Raw genomic sequence first — 21183 nt, forward strand, 5'->3', positions numbered from 1 at the left:
TACATTTTGTCATCCCAGCTTAGGGGCTCTAGAAAGCAGGATACAACAGTGGGAAGGCATAATTAGGCAGCAATTCTGAATAAGATCTGGAAATTTTAGTGATTTAGTGATGTGTGTTAGTAAATGTTGCTTGTGTTACCTATATTTAGGGATTGGGACTAGACCTGTTGTTTCATTGATATGGAGAACTCCCAGATAAAGAAGTTACAATATATTAATTTATAGTATTAGAAAATTGTCTAGTGCACTGAAAGGTGAGTTAACTCAAGATCATCACTCAGCCTTGTATCAGTTCTATCCAGCAAGCCTTGCTGCCTCTTTTCTCTCATAACTTAAAATTAGATTACATTTTTTCATTACAGTAATATATCATTAGTCATACTTCTATTTTTGGACATTTAGACCTCCCAATGTCCTTTTTAAAATTAACACATTTAATGCTTCTATGAAAATCTTTGATAGAAAATGTCTACTTTTTATTACAAGTTAAATATATTTCCAACAAGTACTTTATTGGGTCAGAGAGTATATATTTGTAACTTTTAGAGTATGTTGCCTTATTGCTCTCCTAAAAGATTCTCCTAGTTTGCAATTCTACAAGTAATTACTGAATGTACTTGGGTTTTAGGTTTGTTGATGGTTTTTGTTGGTTTTTATTGTTATTAATTTTTAAAAAATTTAAACTTAAAAATACAAAGTGAGAAAAGAAAAAAAAAATATCGCCATGTACACAGCAGACCATAAGAAGAGGATTCAATATAAAATAATACATTTTTTTTCTGAGATCACACAGGTATTATGTAGTACAGTAGGGATCCAGAAGAAAGAAAATAAGCATTTATTAAGAGCTTAGAGTGTGGCAGGCACTATCCTAAACACTTTACATTTTCTTCTTCTTCTTCTTCTTCTTTTTTTTTTTTTTTTTTTTTGTTTGTTTTATTTGACTGATTCTTGATAGCTCGTTGAGTCATTCACTTCCATTTGTTCAATTCTAATTTTTTAATGAATTATTTTCTTCAGTTAGCTTTTTTATCTCCTTTTGCATTTGGCCAATTAAACTTTTAAATGAGTTGTTTTGTTCATTGGATTTGTTTTCCATTTTACAAATTCTGTTTTTCAAGGAGTTGTTTTCTTTTTCCATTTCACCAAAACTAATTTTTACGGAGTGATTTTCTTCAAATATTTTCTGTTTCCTTTTCCAAAGCTCTCATTTCCTTTCCCCATTTTTTTTCTTTTAAGTTTCTTTTTGAATTCTTTCAAGAGACTTTTTGAGTTGGAGACCAATTTATATCATCATTTGGAGCTTCATCTGGAGATGTTTTCCTTGTAGATTCTTCCCAGAAGGCTTGCTTGGCTGTTCTTCCTTGTCTCCATAAAAACTATCTTTGGTCAGAGTTCCTTTTGGCTTTTGCTCATTTTTTAAAAGCTGATCTTTGCTCCTAGGACAAAGGAGAGATTGTCCCAAGCTTACTCTTTGGGCCACAGCGGCTTCCCATTGCCCTGGGGCCAATGCATGCTGTCTGCTTCATTCTTGTGCTGGATGGATGTAGCCAAGTCCTGCTCATTTTGCTGGGTTACAGGGCTTATTGTTTGCCTTCTGTAGTTGTAGATATCACAGGTAGTCTGCTGATTGCCTGGCTTCTGAACCAGCACAAAGTAACCAATGCTGCTGTAATTTGGCTAAGAGCCTCCCAAGAGATTTCCTCCCCAACCCTCTCCCTGCACTGAGTTGCAACACCCCTCCCTGCCCAGACAGATCTTTACTAAAGTTCTTCCAAAATATCTTCTGCTGGAAATTTGTCATACTCCAAATATTGGTGGGTTCTGTCGCTCTAAAGGCAGTTCAGAGGCTTGATCTGGTGTTGATCAAAGCTCAAAGACTTGTCTACTCTACCATCTTGGCTCCTCTAAGCACTTTACCCTAACTACTCTAGGAAAGTGGGTCCTCCTTTTTTTTTTTTTTTTTTTTAAATATTTTGAGAAAACTGAGGCCAGGTTTTATGACTCCAAATCCAATGCCCTATGAATAAGTATCTTCTTGATAGAATAGAATGTAAATTCCTCAAGGAAAGGGTACTGTTTTCTTTTCCTTCCCTTCCCTTCCCTTTTTCCTTTTTCCTTTTTCCTTTCCTTTCCTTTCTTCCCTAACCTGACTATTTTTATCCCCCATTAGGTTGTGATCCCCTTAAGAGCATGGACTAAACTGACTTTTTATATCCTTGGTACCTAACTCATTAGGTGCTTATTAAAGATCTGTTGACTGACTGGCTGACTATTCGGTACTTGATAACTACTGATTAATTGTTAATAGATTTTTACTTTTTATAAGGTTTGGCTATATAGGCAGAGTATGATATTTTAGAGTGCTGGTCCTGGAGTACGGAAGACCAGGACCTGCTTCACAATACATATTAATTATATGATTACTGATGGTATTTCTCTTACCCTCAAGCACCTGTTTAAGACAACTACTAAGTTAAAGAAGGAGTAAGATTTTTGTGCGATCCCATTGAAACCAAAGATTCTTGATGTAAGTTTTTTTTTTTTTTTTTTTAATTAACTTTTTTATTGATGGAACCCATGCCAGGGCAATTTTTTACAACATTATCCCTTGCATTCACCTCTGTTCCGATTTTTCCCCTCCCTCCCTCCACCCCTTCCCCCAGATGGCAAGCAGTCCTATACATGTTAAATAGGTTATAGTAGATCTTAGATAAAATATATGTGTGCAGAACCGAACAGTTCTCTTGTTGCTCAGGGAGATTTGGATTCAGAAGATATAAATAACCCGAGAGGAAAAACAAAAATGCAAGCAATTTACATTCATTTCCTAGTGTTCTTTCTTTGGTTATAACTGCTTCTGTCCATCCTTGATCAATTGAAACTGAGCTAGATCTTCTCTTTGTCTAAGAGATCCACTTCCATCAGAATACATCCTCATAAAGTATCGTCATTGAGGTATATAATGATCTCCTGATTCTGCTCATTGGGATGTAAGTTTTAACCCAAACTCCCTCTGTGTCCTTGGGTTCCCTTCCAGATCTGCATTTTTTTAAAGTGGGATTTTACCTATATTATTAAGTTGATACTCAAAAAAAGTAAGGCTTCCTGTCTTATTTCTCTATTTCCCAAGAAACTTATTCTTGATAAGAGATACTGTGCAGAGGTCCAAAAAGGGGGGAATTTGTTGCTTTGCTGACTTCTATTCATAATCCTAATCCTAATCATATCCAAAAAGACTAGGGGAGGGGAAACCACTTGTATGAACTTCCCGCCTTTTATCACTTATAAGGTGACATTTTTCTGAAAGCCACAAATTTACCTTGGGTGTTGCATCATCAGTAACCTCAACCCTTCCCTGATTTGAGGTCTCCACAATCCAAAGTTTAATATTATTGACTAAAGAATAGCCATGCTGCCTCTTAAAGTCAACAGTTATTATTTAATAGTAAATAGTTGATATTTGTAAAGCACCTTAAATTTTGAGAAGCAGATTTTATTTACGACCTCATTTGGGCCTTATAATAATTCCATAGAGACATAGTACAGCTATTAGTATCCCCACTTTATAACTGAAGCTCAGAGAGAATAATTTGCCCGTGGTCATCCAGATATTGTCATTGACAGGATTTGACCCTAGGTCTTTCCTAGTACCTAGTACCCTAGTTTCCTGATACCAAATATCAGGTTCCTCCCATTATATCAGGAGCTCCCAACCTTTTTCAATCCCTATGCCCCCTTATCATTCATTAAATCTTCTCATATCTTATTCAATAGGAAAGGAGATAAATATTAGATTTTTTTTTTACCATATATAATCACAATAAGATGCATTTTTCAAAAGAAAACTTCATTATACAACAAAACATTTTAGAATCATGAAGTTGTCAAATAAATTAATGAAAACTCTTCATTTAATAGCTGGTCAACTAACTTTTGTTTTTGGTACACTTTTTGACAAATATACCTGAATATCATGTTTAGTCTTCAGTTTATTTCTTACTTTGAATTTTATTGAAAATGGGGATTGAGAAAGAGCCAGTGGATTTCTTCATTAAAAGATTATTGGTAACTTTGGAGAAAGTAATTTGCTTGAGTAGTGAGATAAGAAGTTTAGATTGCAAAGGGTTTAAAAGATAGTTGAGAAGAAAGAAATACTATAGACATTTTTCTCAAGTTTAGCCACAAGGGATGAGAATGACAACATGAAAGTTAGACATTGACTTTCAGACGAACTAATATAAATCTGCAGGAGTGATTTGAAAACTGCCTTTCTCATCTTTGGGTGACATACTTTTTAAATTATTATAAGTACATGGCCTTGGTTCAGATTTGTAGAAGGATGTTTTAAATGTTCTTAAAATAGAATTCTAAAGTCTTAGGGTCTGTTTGACTATAATAACAACAAATTTATATTGATTCATAAAGATGATCCCTAATGAATCATTATTAGACTGTGAATAGGCTCAAGTGACCTGATTATTTTTGTGGGGGGGAAGTCTCTCCAACTTCTCCGTCTCCAAATCTCTCTCACCTAGTCAAGTTGATGGTGCTACATTTATTGTTGTTTGGTGGTTTTGGTTGTGTCTGATGTTCATGATCCTCTTGGGGGTTTTTCTTGGAAGAGATCATGGAGTAGTTTGCCATTTCCTCATCCACTCATTTTATAGAAGATGAGGAAATTGAGGGAGATTGGGTTAAGTGATTTGCCCAGGATCTTCTAACTAGAAAAGCAGTTGAGAACACATTTGAACTTAGCTCTTCTTGAACCTAGCCCCATCTACTCTCTTAAGGATTTATTCCCTATTTAAAATGTGTATCTCAAAAAGAAGAGGTAATACTTATAGGCCTTTTATACTTTAGTGGGAATGAGTTCCACACCCTTCCTCTGCCCTCTTCTCCAAAAAAGAGAAAGAATAGTAAATTTCTAGGTGACCTAGTTGGTGATTGAAGCTGAAGCATGAAACAGATTTTACATACTTCACAGTTTTACCTGGAGCCAGGAATGACACTGGTACTCTGCATTATTTTCCTAGTTACAAATAATAAACTTGCACAGACCTGTCCTGTCTCATTCACTTGTTTCTTAAGCTTAACAGCATGTGTATGTTTTCTAGATGGCTCCTTAGGGTGTAGCTTGTGGCCTGGAAATATAGTAGTGAGCCACAAAGTAATCAGGCCTGTGATCCTGGCCTTATTTGCACCATGCACTTAGTCCAGAGCGCCTTAAACTTTTTTCACTCAAGAAATTTTTTTGTGACTGGATATATAAAAATAGATCAAACAGTTTACTAATAATAAATCATAATTTCATGATCTCCACATTCAGTTATAAGGTTCCATATTGTGTTGCAAACCACAATTTAAAAAGCTGTGCTGATTTAAGATTGGGGCAGAAATTAATAATGAAACTCTCATAATACAACTGTTCTTTCCAGATACTTAGTCAAGGTCTTTAATATCTGATTGGAGTTTAAAACTTCTTTCTGCAGTCCACAAGACTATATAGACTATTTAATTATGTTTCAGATATTAACAAGGGACTTTAACTGGTTTATTATAAATTAGCCTTTGGGACTGAGGGAGTAGAAGTTAAAATTATGGACGTTTAAAGTAGGAATATGACAGTGCATCAGTGAGTTATCAAACCATGTAAAAAGAGAAGTCTTTCCATGACTTGTTATAGCTTTTTTTTCACATTTATTTAAATGTCTTTGAATATCAGCATTCTAGAGGGATCATCTCATTACTCCACTTTTGCTTAAAAGTATATATCTTGCCTATTGTTAGGTGGGTCATGGGACATATACACACGCATGCACACAGCCTTTCATTATGCTCATTTGTACCCATTTCATCTTCCTCACTAGGCTCTATGAACTCTATAACCCGCATCCATAACCTCAATTTGATAATGATAACCTTCTATTTTTGAAGATGAGAGTAGAATGTGATTAATTTCTTTTCACACCCACACACCCTGCCATTAGTAGCCCTTGGTTCCATTTTATAAACCTGTTTTAAATTCAAGAACTTGTGTTGGAACCACAGAGTTGAAGCAGTGTTTAATTTTTGTGGCGTTATTGGCAGCAGGTTTGAAGAATGTTCCTGTGCCTACTTGAGACAAAAGCAGACTGTTTTTAAAGGGAATGAATTTGAATGAGAACAGAGAAAACCAGAGAGAAATTTCATCCTTACCTCTCCCTCCTTCCCCCTTAGTTGTAAGATCAGTTCTCTGTCTCAGTTTTAAGTTAACCATGTGAGATGCAAAAGTAACAAAGCAGGTTGTGATAAGAAAGGCATTGTAAGGATTTTTGAAGAGGCCTGTTTTTAAAGCCATAGAAATGAGATTCTCTCCTTAAACGGGAAAGGGGAGGTTTCTTAGAATAATTTATAATGAAAGTCTTGTCAGGAAGAACAGACTACTCCAGAAAATTCTTTTAACTGGTTTGTTCCATCTCTTCTTTTCCTCTTCTACTGACAACAATAGCAATAATAATAACACACATATATATAGTGCTTTAATGCTGTAAAGTTCAGAATCATGTGAAATAAAATGCAGCAAATATGCTCCTTTACCTATTCACTTATCATAAAAATGACTCCATTGCAAGGGTTTTTATAAGCTAATATCCATAAATTTCTGCTTTTAATATTTTGGTAACTATTTAGATATAATTGGTTTCCTTTGTCATTCTATGAATTTTGTTTTCTACATTTGAAAATTAAACTGCTAGTCATCTGTCTGTGACAGAAAAAATGGTTAAGAACCTTTGCCATTCTGATGGCTTTTGACTTCACCTTTATTCCCAAATATATTTTATCCCATATCCAATGAGACTTCCTTTGAAACAAACTTTATATAAAAGGGGGTGGGGATAGAGACAAAAAACTCAGTCCAGAAAAAAGATAGATAGATATCTCTCTATATTAATCTATCTATATCTTGTATAGCTATACGTGAGTGTGTGTGTGTGTGTGTGTGTGTGTGTGTGTGTGTGACACACACAAAGGGATAAAGGTGCATTTCCTCAATTTCTTGGGGCTAAGCTAAGGTCACTATAAGGTAGGGAATCATGTCTGAATCATTTCAGGTCTCCTGCTGGCAGCTTTCTTCCTTCCTTGATCTGTTTTCCTCTGTCTTTTATGTAGAGGAAGGGGCTTTTGTGCTTATTGGGCATTTTGGTAGAAGGAAAGAGGGAGGTGAGCAAGACGCTTGTGTTACCTCTCCTCAAACATGTTACAGGGGTCTGTTTGATGTTGGATGGAAGTGAAGGTAATGTGTCTTTAACAGCATAGAGATGACTCACCTGGGAACATTATGCCAGGACTGAACAAGAAGATAGATGGATTTTTCCACATCAGCTAGCTGTTTTTGGAGAGCAGAGTTTTTTGTTTTGTTTTTGGTTTTTTACCATTTTTGTGTTCTATTGGCATTACAGTATTTTCATGATTCTGCATTTTGTGGTGTGGTTTTAAATATGTTTTTTCCTTTGGACTTACGGTTAACATTTGATATGTGACCTGTCAGTCTCTTGTTGAGTCCATTTATTCTGACAGACCATAGCAATATACATTCAGCTTTTAGAATCCCAGATATAAAGCCAAAAGGGGCCCAGAGGTCATCCAGCATAACCCCCTTATTTAATGATGAGGAAACAGCAGGCCTGGAGAGCTGTAGTGACTTAGCAAGGGCAGGTGAGCAATTGAGTTCAGACTTCCTGACTCCAGATCCAGGTACTTTTCCCTCTGCCCATGCAGCGTGTTCCTGACCAACACATTTCTGCCAGGAAAGAATACTCTGGTGATAGAGCAAAACTAGTGCGTATCATCCCATTGCCCAAGGCACAGTTTGAGTAATGATAATAATTTGAGCTAGAGCTTAAAAACTATTGGTTTACAGTCCTTTTGAGTCAGTCTTTTCAGCTGTTTGGTATGTGATGGGACACCTAAGAACTCAAAATATTTGTCTGAACTGTGGGGAGAAGAAAGCTTCATCTGTTGCAAATAGCTCTCGGAAGAGCAGTAGTCCTGGGATCCTACACACAGAAGGAGGAAGAAACAGAGCCTCTGGGCTAAAGGTGCAGCTGGTCTTATTGAAAGGTGGGAGAGAGAGTGAACATTTAGGTAAAATCTTTTTGTAAAGGACGAGAGAGAGACAGAGACATTGAAGTCCCCTTGTGCTGCATGGTTCCTACTAGGTTGTATTACAGGTTCCTGAGATCATAGGCACAGTGAACATGGAGTAATTTGGCAGTTATCAAATCTGACACCTTTGGGAGCCATCCTTTCACTCTTTTTTTGGGTATACCAGAGTGAAAGGATATGCTGCTCTGCAGAGGACGAGCTTCTGAGAGTAATAGCAATATTAACAAGACTATTCTCCCCTAACCCAGTTTTCCCAGGCAGTCTAATGGAATTTTTCCCAAAAAAGGAGGAGAGGAGAGGCAAGGATAGTTACCCAAACAGCTGGAGGAGTCCCATTGTTTTTTTCAGAGACCCCTATTGAGAGGCAGTATGATGTAGTAGATAGGGCACTGGATTTGACCCATCTCAAACATTACTTGGGTGACCTTGGGAAAATATTTCACTATTTTGCTTGATAATGTTGCTGAATTGAAAGGCCTGGAGAGACTTACACGAACTGATGCTGAGTGAAATGAGCAGGACCAGGAGATCATTATATACTTCAACAACAATACTAGATGATGACCAGTTCTGATGGATCAGGCCATCCTCAGCAACGAGATCAACCAAATCATTTCTAATGGAGCAGTAATGAACTGAACTAACTATACCCAGAAAAAGAACTCTGGGAGATGACTAAAAACCATTACATTGAATTCCCAGTCCCTATATTTATGCCCACCTGCATCTTTGATTTCCTTCACAAGCTAATTGTACAATAATTCAGAGTCTGATTCTTTTTGTACAGCAAAATAATGTTTTGGTCATGTATACTTATTGTGTATCTAAGTTATATTTTAATATATTTAACATCTACTGGTCATCCTGCCATTTAGGGGAGGGGGTGGGGGGGGGTAAGAGGTGAAAAATTGGAACAAGAGGTTTGGCAATTGTTAATGCTGTAAAGTTACCCATGTATATATCCTGTAAATTAAAGGCTATTAAATAAAAAAAAAAAAAAAAAAAAAAAAAAAAAAAAAAAAAGATAATGTTGCTGAATTGAATTGACGTTTATTGGAGTATGTTTGTATTTTTAAAAAACCCACTGCATGTATTAAAATTTTAATATGATAGAATATATCCCTTATGCCAGTATGTTGGATAAATCATCTGAAGGCCTAGAAATACTTGGACAGGGATTCCACTGGATGAGAAGGCAGGGATATTTTGCATTAAGAAAGGAAGTAACCATCACATCCATGAACTTATAGGCATGATTTTAGGCTGTAATGTGAATACTAATTGTGCCATTGGTGTGCCAGGGCTTATGGCACTATTGAAGCAGGATTAGACTGCCAATCATGTTATTGTTATACCAGAGATATAAAACAGAATGTACAATTCCGATTTGATAGGGACAAAGTAGAAAATAGAATATCTTTCCTTAAGTTATTTAAATGGAATATGCTCACAGCTTGTTATACATGTCTAGAGTGCTCTAGTAATTTCAGGATAATTGCATGTTCCTTTCATTTTCGGTCTCAGACTGATGAGAAAGCTGTGAGGTGGTTTCTGAATACTCTAGAATATTAGTCATATCTCAATATCAGCTGAATTCTGAAACCTAAGAATAAAGCTCTTGAATGTTTGAAAAACATTTTATATAGCCCTTATCTTCTTTGATTCTCAGAGCAAGCCTGTGAGATTAACCTCCCCAGGTATTAACCTCCCCATTTTACAGAAGAGGCAAAAGCACTTGTTCATGTACCACAACTGGCAAATATCCTCAAGCATTTATTAAGTTCCTAAACTATGCTAGGTGCTAGAGATGAAAAGAGAATCAAAGTCCTCTTAGCTTAGGGATCTTACATTTCCTCTCAGAGACAAACACACTTAGCTATGTTTGCCTCAATTTTAAGACATAATATTTGAACTGAATTTTTGTTTTGTAATTTTTTAGCAGTCAACACACTTCAATATCACCACATACAAAGAACAGGGAGAAAAAAATTACATAGAGAATCATGAATCTACCAAGAATTTTAAAGCATATGTCAACTTTAACATGGCAATATCAGCCCTGCCTTTCTTGTCTGTCTGTGTCTCCTTTTGAATGTCTCTCTGTTCTCAGTATTTTTTGTGTGTATTATTGACATAACACTTAGTGTAGTGTCTGGTATGTGATAGGGGCTTAATAAATGTTTATTGAAAGAATTAAATGATACTTCACAACTGTCTTCTCTCCCCCCCCAAAAAAATTTTGACCTAAACTTTGACAGAAACTAGGAATTCCAAAAGACAGATCAGAAAAGAGTATAAATATCTAACCTACCAAACCCATCTCTTTGCACTATAGGATATTGCTTCTATAGTGCAAGTGCATCCCATCTTAAAGAATTAGGTTAGAAGCTGTAAGGGATCTTAAATGCCCACTAGTTAAATTTCCTCATTTTTACAGATGTGGAAACTAGCCTTAGTTAAGTGGTCTACCAGAATAACAAAAGCTAAAATTTGAATTCAGGTTGTCTGATTCCAAATCCTAATTTTTTTTTCATTATATAAGTCTGCTTCTGAGAAGTTGTATAAATTAAAATTTTTGAAATTGAGGTTCTAGTCTAATATACTAAATGAGTCTTCTAAAACTGGGTCAGGCATTCAGGGAGCTAAGTCTTCTTTGAAAGAAGGAACAAGTTTTATTTTTGCCCAGTAGGATTTGAGCAGTATTTCCATGCTATGATAGTGATTTGATTCTTCTTCTAGTCCTTATTATGGACCGGGATGGTTGCTGAAATCCCATGTGTGTGTGACATGTTGGTAGATGGATGGTAGACTAGTACTTATTACTGAAATAGGAAAAAAACGACTTGTCTTTATGTCAGTGTTGAAAGGGAAGTAACTGTCCTTTTGCAATAAGGTAGCAAAAGAGTAGTTAGAGCACTAGGGACTTGCCAAACACTTCTTGGCTTGCACAAACACAACAATTCCTTTTAAAAAACAAAACAAAAGTTGATACTTTTCGTTTTCTAATCTCTATTCTCCCTCACCTAAAGATCCTTCTATAACAAAGAAAGAGGGAAGCACAGTGTATGCAGTGTTTTACACAGTCAGTCCCCTTCTTCAAAGAAGAGAGGGAGACGCATTCACATGTCTCTTCAGGATCAAATTTGGTTGTTCTAATTTCAGTGTTAAGTTTCTTTTTCTTTTAAATTAAGTTTTACTTTTTATTTAGTTATAAAGCTTTTATTATCTTTTTTCTCTTTCACAACTCCTTTCCCCACATTGAGAGAGAAAAAGAGAACAAATTTCTATATTGGCCATCCCTAAAACCGTGTGACTCACACAGTCTGTCACCTCTATGTCAGGAGCATTTATCATCATTGGTTGTCATTGCACTGATCACATTTTAAGCCTTTCAAAATTGTTCATTTTTACAGTGTGGATGTTTGGGATTAAATTTTTTTTGTTCTATTTATTTCAGCCTGTATTAGTTCATACAAGTCTTCTAAAGTATCTCTGAAAGTAATTTTCTTCATTTCTTACAGCAAATAGTTTTCTATTAAATTCATTCATCATGATTTGTTTAGTCACTCACCAATTGATGGGCATCTCCTTAGTTTCCTATATTTTCCCATTATCTCTGGATCAAAAAATCATGGTATTGAATTGATTTAGTTCTCTCTAGCAATGTCTCTTTGGATAAATTGTAAACTGGTGGCCTTGAATGATTAAAACCCAATATTGATGTTAAATGGGCTTAATGTCAACCTGCAGGGATCTCTTGAAGAGAATAGAAAATGCTAGATTTTGCACATAAAGGAACCTTAGATTAGCCAGAGCAATGTCCTCAATTTATAGTTGAGGGAACAGAAGCATAGCAAGTAATTTGCCCAGAGTCACACAAGGAATTACTACAAGGCTTCATCTATACCCTTGTTCTGGTCAGCATTTTTACCACTGACTTGAAGGAAGAGATAAATAACATACTCAGCAAATTTTCAGCTGCAATAAAGCATTAGAACTACATCTGATATGCTGGATAACTAAATTAGGTTCTAAAAATATATAGAGAGGTTAAACCAGAAAGCTGACTCATAAAATGAAATTTAATTAGGATAAATGCAAAGCATTTGATTTGTTGGTTGGTTTGGGTTTTTTGTTTGTTTGTTTTTGTTTTTTAAAGTTAACTACAGAAGTTCAGGACAAGGGGGAGAGACACATCTTGACAGATTTGGTAGAGCCAGTATCAGTCATCAAGAAAAAACAGGAGTCTGGAGTTGGGATTCTATAAACAGAGTGGGTTAGGAAGATAGATCAGGATCTGAGGAGAAACAGGCACAGCAAACAGGAAGCCAGGTCAGACACTGAGGAGGTTAGGTTGGTTAAGGTTTGCCAGGCTCAAGTCAGGAATACCAGAAGTCAGAACTGGAAAGGATTAGAAAAAAGTGCATTGGTAACTTGTATTAAGGTGGGATTCAATGCAAACAAAACGAATTCATCTCTTGATAAAGTAGGTGAATCCAAAAGAATAGTGCCCAGGATATAACAGATTTTTAATAGATACTTGCTGAATTTAATTAGCTTGAGAGAATACAGTAAATGCAGCATCCTTTGTTCTGAATTACTTTTCATTCAGCATTTCTCTATAGAGAAAAGATATGTAAAATGAGGTTTGTACATATAATTACAAAATCCTCTAAAGTGGCTTAATCTTTAAACTAAGAATGGGAACACAAAAGACGGGAATAATAAATATGACAACTCACACATAAACCAACCTCATCTTCTACACACTCAGTATCTGCGTGAGACCCTGGGAGGCGCACATAAGGGAAGAAAACCCACAATAAGTAACTTACTTTTTAAAAAATGTATTTTTATTTTGTTAACTAGTTTTTAATTACTTTTTATTTTAACATTCATTTTTAATGATTTTTGAGTTCCAAAATCTCTCCCCTTTAGTCCCTCCCAGTCCCTTGAGAAGGCAAGCAATATGAATATATAACTTTAAGCCTGTGTTTGTTTCATTCAAATTTTCTTCCTGGGTTTTTTTTCCTTCTTTATTTAAAACAAAAAAAACACAATACTGACCCTTTGGAGGCACCATTAACCCCACTTTCGTTCCTATATTCCCTCAAAATTGGGGGAAAAAAAACAAACAATATCTGCTCTTCTTGTAAACATATACATAGTAAAAACACAGACTCTTTCGTTGTCTGTGTCCAAAAGTATGTCTCTCACTTTGCATTGAATCTGTCATCTCTCTGTCAGGAGGGTGGGTATCATGCTCCATCATTAGGTCCTCTGGAATCCTGCTTGCTGACCCTTACTTTAATAGCTTTCACTAGTCAATTTAGTATAAATTGTGAACCTCACAGTTATCAAATAATTTTTGTTTATTCTCTGCATGCTTTGCAGAATGGTGAAGCATTTTTAAAAATTGAACAACAGATTAATCAAATGAGGTATATAACCAACTTACTAAAGCTAGTTACAGAAAAGTTACCTATTCTTGCTGTCTCCCTGTTATTTTTTGCCTTTTGGTAATTCTTCCTTTTCACTAGTTTTTGTTTAATACAGCAGTCCCTGAAAGACTGAAAAACTTTAGTATGATCATATTTAGAAAATCCTGAAGCTGTGTATATGTATATAGGAGAGAAGCTTCCTTCTTCCCTACTTCTCTCCTCTCCTCTCTCCTCCTTCCTTTCTCCTTTTGTTGCAATTTTAGTTATCTTCCCCTCTTCCTCCCAATACGTATATATGCATGTGTATATACAATCCAGATAGCAGTTCTTTCTCCGGAGGTGGCTAAGTTCTTCATAGTTGATTTTCATGATCATATTATTCAAGATAGCTTAATCATTCACAGTAACTTCAAACAATATTGCTGTTGTTTTTCTACAGTGTTCTCTTGGTTCTGCTCATTTCATTTCATTTGCATTATTTCAATGCAAGTTTTTCCAAAACCAATCTATTGTCATTTCTTATAGCATAGTAATGTTCCAGATTGATTTACTTTAAAAATAAAATGGAAGTTTGAGAGGAAACTTGAAGGCCTTTATGAACTGATGCAGAAGAAAGTAAATGAATAAGGAGAACAATTTATGGTATGAGAACTTTATTGAGAAAATCAGCTTTGAAAACTTCTAGTATTCTGATCAATATAATGCAATGCCACAGAGTGGAAAGAACAGGCAGCTTTATCCCTACCTCGGGTCACAGAGGTGACAGACTTGAAAATGCAGAATGAGACATACATTTTTGTACATAATTTTGTGTGGGAATTTGTTTTGTTGGACTATGCATATTTGTTTTATTCTAATTTTGTTGTGGGGGAAAGCAGTAGGAGGGAATGAAAAAATTTTTGTGAGGATTAAGTAAATAGACACATTTATTTTTAAAAAGAAAGTTTTTGTCATTACAAAAGTCCCATTTTTTAGATGACTCACTTTTCTGTTCTTTTGTACACCATGTTTGCTGCTCTGAATGATTATTTATTCTTCTTATTCCCCTTTCTCCAAAGAAATTTCAGGAAAAGAGTTCTTGAGGAACTAGAAAATTTGAAAAGTTGACATTTTATTTAAATCGGGATTGTGTCTTTTTGGCATTTACAATAGAAACTGTATTTAAGTTGCTTTTGTAGATTTTTTTTTTTTTTTTTTTAATATATTGAAGAGAGAAATTGTAAAACTAAGGTATGAGATTTATTTTTGTTTTGTTTTCAGATAAATGGTTTTCAATTCTCCTAATATACTTTCAGGGGAGAAAGGGCATTTTGAGTGGAAAAATAATGTCTATTTTGTTTCTTTTAATAGATTAAAAAATGGAAGCCTTTGATGCATCACTTAATAGTTACATGCAGACATGGCTTGGACCAAGAGGTAAGTTGTTAAAATTTTTTTTTCCTTTTTAGAGACACTTGTATAAGTTATGTTTAAGGAACCATTTGGATACATGAGTTGCTCTAACTTGAAAAGGGCATGTTCATTTCTGTATTCTGAATGAAACTGTAGTCATAAGCCTTTGAAAATCCCTATGATTTAGTAAGTTATATATGTATTAATGGTTGTCAAAATAGGGAAGAAGCCACAGCAATTGCTGACTTTAGCTAAAAATCAATATTAGGTCCCCAAGCTTTTTTGACAACTTTCCCTTTTTTATCACTGGAATTGTAGAATCCAAGTTCAGTCCAAAGAATTATTTTTAATATTGTTGAATGCCCTGGCCAGATAAAAGTCCTCTGTAGACAGACCGCTTACAGCTCAAGAATTTAAGTGAAGGTAAAGCCTTCTTTATTCTTTTACTATTTTATTTTTTAAAATAACCTTTGTAAGATCATTGCAAAGATAAATGTGGGTATAGAATATTGACTCTCATTCCATTACTCTTTTCCTGTATCTAGCATTTTATTTGCCTCTGTGTGTATGTATATTTGTGTACATGAATTCAGAATTTATACTCGCACACAATATTTACATATATGTAAGTATTTTTCCAGCAATTACACATATAAACATTATATGTTAACCCTAATTAAGAGAAACAGTATCCATTGATAGAGCATGTTCCTGATTTTGAATAATTTTATTAAAAATTTCTTAAAATTAGATCTAGATCTGGAAAGAACCTCAAAGAGCATCTAATCCAACCTTCTCATTTATTGATGTCAAGGCAATTAAGTGCCTTGCTCGAAGTCACACAAGTAATAGAGGAAGTCAGAGTCTGAACTGTACCCCAGGTCCTCTCATCCCAGAGCTAATCACTTCTTCTGTTGTATCATACTGAATATCTGATTTATTTTCCAACCCTTCCTTTCCTTTGGGGAAATCTTACCAAAATTACTTAAGTAGAGGAAAAAATATACAATTTCATTTTAAGTGGGAAAATCTTAAGATATCAATTTGGTATCACAGATTTAATTTAGGTTTTCCATTGAGCTGCAGAAAATGAAGGAATAGCTGAGGTGATTAAAATAGCTTCCAAACTTAGAAAGATACTTTTGATATCCTTAACAAACAGAGTAACTGTTTTGTATCTCGAGGCAAATCTCATAACCTTTTGAATTTCTTATTTTGTCCCAGTCTTAAAGACAAGAACATGAATAAACTAATTTGATATTTTAAAAATGTCAAGGAAGAGTGATATTCCTGATCATGTCTGCAACTGCACCATTGTCTCCTCTCCTACACATTCAACTCACTAATTTAGATCATTGGTTTTTAGAATTTTAGAGCTGGAAAGGATCTTAGAGATGATCCAGTTGTCTTTTAACTGATAAGAAAACTGAGGCCTGAAGGGAAGGGGAGGTGACTTGGCTAATTAGGGCCACATCTCCAGTAGAAGCCTGGCTCTTAGAACCAGGTCTTCTGGCATCAGTAGAGGGCCTTTCCCATCAAGCCACATTGCTTTCTCTGCCTCAGTTCAGTATCTCCTCTTCTCTATCTCTTTCAATCATTCTGACATTTTAAATATTTTACTTACTTTGCTGCTATGCTTGAGTTTCTTTTCTGAGTATCTCCATAATAACTGCTTGTCATCTACTAAGGGTAACCACTTCACTGACCCAATAGCATCTTTTCTTCTTGACTTTGCCGACTAGACAGATAGAAGCAGGGCTTGGCAAGATCAATTTCCAAATTCCAAAGGCTTCCAATTTTTGGTTTTGTCTTCCTTCCCTACATGCAGTTTTAAAGACCTAGTTTAAATGTAGTATTTGACCCTCTCTTAATTTCCTTAAAAATTTTCTTTGGAAAGGAATGTTTGTTTTGGATGAATTATTTCACTTAACAATAACTTTGAATAAAATTTCCATTCCCATATGTTTCAGAACTCATTCCCAGGAAATTTATTAACTACAAAAATTGTTGTAAATTCATCTGGGAAAGTATACTTCAGGTGTTGTATTTGTTTGTTTGTTTGAATTGAAATGACCTTCTGCTAAAGGGACCAATCTTAAAAATGGGGGGTGGGTGGGTAAAAAATATTCCTTTCTGAAGAAATATTTAATATGTTTCCACTATTTTAATATCTGTACTGTTTGTTTCCATTCACTAAATATTTTTCTTTTTTTTTTTTTTCTTTTTTTTTTTTTTTATTCTATTTCAGATTCCCGTGTAAAAGGGTGGTTTCTTCTGGATAACTATATACCTACTTTTGTCTTCTCTGTCTTATACTTATTAATCGTATGGCTAGGACCAAAATACATGCAGAATAAACAGCCAGTCTCCTGCAGGGGCATTCTAGTGATTTATAACCTTGGACTTACGCTGCTGTCCCTATATATGTTTTATGAGGTAGGAGATGGGTTGAGATTTTATTTTTATTTCTGACTGTTATTCTTGACTTCCTCTTCCTGTCTGCCTACATATTGCTGACCTGAAAATGATAAAGAAAAGGAAGCGGAGGGAAGGGGTTATGCTAATGAAATATCTGTTTTCAGTGATGTTTTTATATAAACATCTCTTACAGAAAGATGGATATAAAGGCAATTTTCTGCTTTCAGTATTGCTGTTTATTATTATTTTTAATGGAAACAAGTTTGAACTTGTTAATGATTAACAGCACATTTTTAGAGTTCAGAATCTTATAATGAATTGTTCTAAGAGTTTGTAATGTCAGCAGAATTCAGGGGGGAAATTTAGGCCAAACATGAGAAAAAGGGGAGGGGGGAAAGCTGAAAACTTTATTAATAATAAAGAACCAAATAAGTTATTGTTACTTGCTGATTTCATTTTGATTGGGTTTGGGGTTTGGGAGTTTATTTGTTGTTGTTTTTTATGGTTATGGGGAAGAGATGTTTTTTGATTTGGTTTGGTTTGGTGAATATGAGCAATACTCTTCCTTGAGTAGATTAAAGTAAATAACTGGTGATTTGACAATTAAGATTAATGTCCTTTTTTTAAAGCTTGGAAAAAAGCCTAGTTTTAGGTTTTGTATTCACTGGATATGTGGACTGAATTCAGTTCAGATTAGGTTGTTTCTGACAGTGCTATAGCCTAATGAAAAGGACTAGTCCAGTCTAAACCCACATTATCTCTCCTATTCCCTCGTTTTATGAGTTGTACCTATATGCCTCTGAGCCTCGGGCTGAATAATTTGCTCTTTCTGACTTCTAGGACAAGAGTAAATAATCTTCCACTCTCTGGGAAACTTTCAGAACTCTGTCCCCTGTAGGTTTATGAAAAACTGATCTCTGGCCACCATTTTGCAATGGAGTATAATGTATCTTAGTACTTCCATTCCTCATATTTACATTTTCACCTCCTTTGTAATATGTTATTAACTCTTGAAATTTAGAGTTTGAAGGAGAAGGGTCAGAGCTTAATGAGATTTGTCCTGGTGGAAAATGGAAATCACTATAATTCATCTAAGATGGGTAGATAAAATCCTTCCCATTTATAGATAGATTTTTTTATTGAGTCCCAGTGTAAAAGATTCTGTTTAATTAAGAAATCACATTCTTCCACAGATAATTTCACAGACCAATCTAACCTGTATGGTTAGATATGTTCTTATCCTTTTTTAAAAAGAATCATTACATAGAATAGATTTCTTTATTGAAGCAGCTCAGTTTAATCAAACACTAGTAAATATTTAAAAAAGTTAATGACTTTATAGTCACAAATAACTAAAGCATTATAATTTAAAATTAAAAGACAGATAAGTCTTTATTTTACTATATTCTCATTTTGTTGGTATTTGTTATAACCCCATAAAACCTTAAATTGTATTTTAATATTATCTGTTAATATCATGTAAAGCCCTCACCTTTTTTTGCCTTTTTCCTTTTTTTTGTCCTGTTCTAGAACAAAGGAAGTTTAATTAGCCTCCGTGATGGATGTTGGAGGATTGGAGGCAGGGGCTATTCACAGAAATGAAGTTCAGGGACTTCCTGGCCTCAGCAATGTGTGCAGAACATTGATCAGTATACAAGTGACTTAACAACAATACAGTCAGATTCTTTTGAGTAAATGCTTTATTTTTCCCATTTACATTCATAGATGATAGAGCCATCTACTTAAGGAAACTTTTGGTTATATAGTTCAAAAGATGGTATTCTGTTTTTTTGTCTATACAACAATATTCTGCAACTTTTAAAAATACATAGCCAGATTAAAAAACAAGAAATCAGATGTTACTTGGCATATTTTTTTCTTAGTATAAAATCTGGAATTTTTTTCTCTTCTTAGACATCTAGTGTTTTTTATATTTTTCCAGTATATTTTAAAAGAGGCTTCAGATCTTAATTTTAAATCAGTAACACATTAGTACAAAAAATATAAGGTGGCAGGCAGGGAAAAATATGTTTGACTGAAAACTATAGCTCTTCAGTTCTTTTCTTACCACAGAATTTCAGAGTCAGGCTCCAGACACCAACTAGTTCAGCCCATATCTTAACAAGGATTCCTTGGTAACACATCCAATAAATGTTCATCCATCCAGCTTTTGCTTGTAGCTTTGGGTAGAGATCATCCACTATCTTCCAGGGCAGCTCATTCTTCACTTGGGTTGCTGTAATTATGAGGAAATTTTTCCTTAACATCAGCCAAAATTTGTGTCTACGGCTTCTACCTATCAACTCTTGGCTCCAGACAGCAAAAAGAACAAGTATGATCCTTTTTCTGTGTGACTGGCCTTCAGATACATGAAAATAGCTCTCAGATCAGACATTCTAAATCTAGTATCCATGCATGTATCTCTCAAGATGGAATCTGGACAAATTTAAGGGAGATAGATACATTTGATTTTTTTTAACCTCTAACTGAAATTTAACATTTCCTTCAGTTATGAATCTAGTCAACAAACTTATTCTGAGAAGAGGTCCATAGACTTCATCAGATTGCCTAGGATGGGAGTCCATGACACAAAAAAGTTTCAAAGTTTCTTGATCAAGTCTTGTCTTCTAAACCTCTCAAGTTCCTTCCACAGATGCTCATGGGACATGATCACAATCTAGGTCTCTATCTTGTGATTGCCCTTCTGCACAATATCCACCTTGGGTTTTTTTTTTTGTTTTGTTGGGTTTTTTTGTTTGTTTGTTTGTTTTTTGTTTTCGTTTTTTAAAAATTCATCCTCTTTTTAGCAGGTATACTACTGTTATAAAGAGAAAAGAGAATTGTGTATCAATTGTTACCTGACTAGGTGAATCAGGGGCATTATAAGACCTATATGACCAGAAGTAGAATTTCCTTCCTGTACTCTGTTAGATAATACTTAGAACTCCTGGTCAACTCTTTAAGTATCTTGGAATTTTAGGAGTTGGAAGAAATTTCAGATTCTAGTCTGATCTATTATGTTGAAAGAGGCCCTTGGACAACATAATTTTCTCACTGTTGATTTTCTAAAAGTATTTTTCTTTCTTTTTGTCAAGCAAGGCTATTTACCCATCCTTTGATATTCTTACCCTTCATTTTAAAAATTGGGGAAGAGGATAGAAGGTTAGAACTTATCTGAAGGGAGAAAACCACACTATATTGCCTTGTTCGGGTTTGTATAGGGCATGGGGGAGGAGGCATCAGGGATGCACACAGGAAAAAGAATAAAGATGATTAGATAAGGATGATTAGAGAAAGTAGTTGAATAAATGCAATAGGCTATGTTCTCAGTCTTAAGTAGATTTGAGGGCAAGGACTGTTGTTGGTGTGCCCGGTGTATTTGATATTTGATTCTGCTTGACCCCTGACAGTAATCAAGTCACTTTACCACCTTATACTAGTCACTGTCAGGTTAAGGTTCTCATTTTTCTCTTGACTATTAGGGAACAGAGCAGAATTATCTTGGCTTCTTGCCAACTTGTCATGAAGATTTTAATTTTTTTTTTAATTCTACGTTAAGAAACCATACAAGCTTCGAAGAGTTTAAAGTCAATCAGCTTTCAGTCAATGTACAGGAGAGATTTAGTAGGGAAAAGGAAAGAAGGAAGGGTAAAATAGTCTTGAGAGATGCTGCAAGACTCAAGTACTAAGAAAAAGGAGGTAAGGGCAATAAGATAAGGGGAAAAATGCTAAAGTAACATTTGAAGATCATGAAATTAAATTTTAAAATGTAGACTATAATCTA

General features: G+C 34.8%; 1 protein-coding gene across 2 annotated transcripts in view; it reads left to right on the plus strand.

Moving 5' to 3' along the window:
• The window catches only part of ELOVL5 (ELOVL fatty acid elongase 5), an 88756-nt gene that overhangs the window by 43395 nt on the left and 24178 nt on the right, over positions 1-21183 (plus strand). For both annotated transcript variants that reach the window (XM_003769155.4, XM_012549126.3), the window contains exons 2-3: positions 14940-15005; positions 17230-17417. In XM_003769155.4, the coding sequence (XP_003769203.1) occupies positions 14948-15005; positions 17230-17417 (246 nt within the window). In that variant the 5' untranslated portion in view covers positions 14940-14947. The remainder of the gene's footprint in view (positions 1-14939; positions 15006-17229; positions 17418-21183) is intronic.

This window comes from Sarcophilus harrisii, chromosome 4, assembly GCF_902635505.1.
Source record: "Sarcophilus harrisii chromosome 4, mSarHar1.11, whole genome shotgun sequence".
Lineage (NCBI taxonomy): Eukaryota > Metazoa > Chordata > Mammalia > Dasyuromorphia > Dasyuridae > Sarcophilus > Sarcophilus harrisii.